This window comes from Triticum aestivum, unplaced genomic scaffold (genome assembly GCF_018294505.1).
Source record: "Triticum aestivum cultivar Chinese Spring unplaced genomic scaffold, IWGSC CS RefSeq v2.1 scaffold71172, whole genome shotgun sequence".
In the NCBI taxonomy this organism is placed as follows: Eukaryota; Viridiplantae; Streptophyta; class Magnoliopsida; order Poales; family Poaceae; genus Triticum; species Triticum aestivum.
In genome coordinates, this window is record NW_025269347.1 from 1 (window position 1) to 1,433 (window position 1,433).

The 1,433-nt window shown below is 52.6% G+C and overlaps 1 protein-coding gene across 1 annotated transcript; it reads right to left on the minus strand.

Moving 5' to 3' along the window:
- Nucleotides 1–438: 438 nt before the first annotated feature.
- Nucleotides 439–1,347, minus strand: LOC123178109 (epoxide hydrolase A; the record flags this gene model as incomplete). Its single annotated transcript, XM_044591398.1, has 1 exon — nucleotides 439–1,347. A coding segment is annotated over one exon (699 nt), but the record flags the coding sequence as incomplete, so codon positions are not given.
- Nucleotides 1,348–1,433: the final 86 nt, after the last annotated feature.

The window sequence follows — 1,433 nt, forward strand, 5'->3', positions numbered from 1 at the left end:
GCTGCAATGCTATATTGAAACCAATGTATCATGTATGAACGCAGATGATTCAAGTGAGATGGTGGTGATGCCCACCATCATTACAAGTATGTGTAGTGTAGGTAAGGGCTACCACCGGTGACAAACGACTACATGGGTGGGTCATAGACTAGGGAAGGAGTGTGAGGATGATACATGCATTGAGTGTAGAAGAGACAAGGTGGCGCCCCAAATCATTACGAGTCCGTGGAATTGAAATTTGACGAAGCAACAGACTCGTGAAAAGTTGTGTGCTGACGTGTGATGATTATGCTCACCGCCTTGGGATTGATCACATACGTCCATGTGACAATCATTCATGACGGTGGCAAGGAGGAGAAGTGACAACATGGATGAATCGCCAGGGGCATGCACGAATTTCTTTCTCTTGTTGCAACACATGGGCACATTTGCTTCATATTATAAAATGTAGTAAGACTTAATATATCATATGTTTTGTTTTCTAAAGTACATCCCCTCTCTGGTAAACCCTACCTGCGGCCCTAACAATATATCAACATTTGTCAATCGGAAACGGGCAGGTATACAGATCATCCAAGAATAAACATACACACGCAAGGTCGAACACCGACAACCCAAAGCAGTAGATGGATGCTTGTGAATCCCATCTTAGGTTGGAGATGAGAACTTGATGATGAAGTCGTAGATATGATCACTGACCTCCTGTGCCCTCTCCAGCTGGATAAAGTGGCCGGCGCCCGGGAGGACGACCACCTCCTCTAGCAGTGGCACGTCCTCCTTGAACCCACCCCCGTGGATGTACTCCTGGACCCCCTCGAAGTGGTACGTGATTTCACCTTCACCCACCACATACTTGGTCGGCACCTGCACCTTGGCGTCCGCCCACGCCGCAGCCAGCTCGCAGTTCCTGTCCAGGTTGCGGTAGTAGTTGATGCCGCCAGTGAACCCAGTCCCCTTGAACTCGGCGCCAAAGTAGTCCACGTCTTCCTCGGTGAGCCAAGGAGGGAGCGTAGATGTCGGGTACTTGTCGTCGTGCATTTCCTCGTCACAGGCCACGCCGTGGCTGAAGCAGTGGCACATGATCTGCCGCAGGAGGCGCCTAGCGTGCTCCGGCGCGAACTGCCGCGCCTCCGCGACCCCGGGCTCCTGGAAGCGGCACATGTAGTAGTCGGGGCCGTAGGCGCGGTTGAAGTAGTCGGTGGGCTTCACGAAACCAGGTCCATTGCGTGCGATTATGTTGCGGATGAAGGCGAGGCTGGTGTTGACGAGCGCCGTGACGCGGTCCGGCCGGAACAGGCACACGTACCACGCGATCAGCGCCCCCCAGTCATGGCCCACCACAAACACCTGCAACGGTGAAATTTCAAATTTCTCCGAGTGAAGGCTGCAGTGGTACTAAGGCTCATCACATGTATTGGTTCTCGTTTTGGACT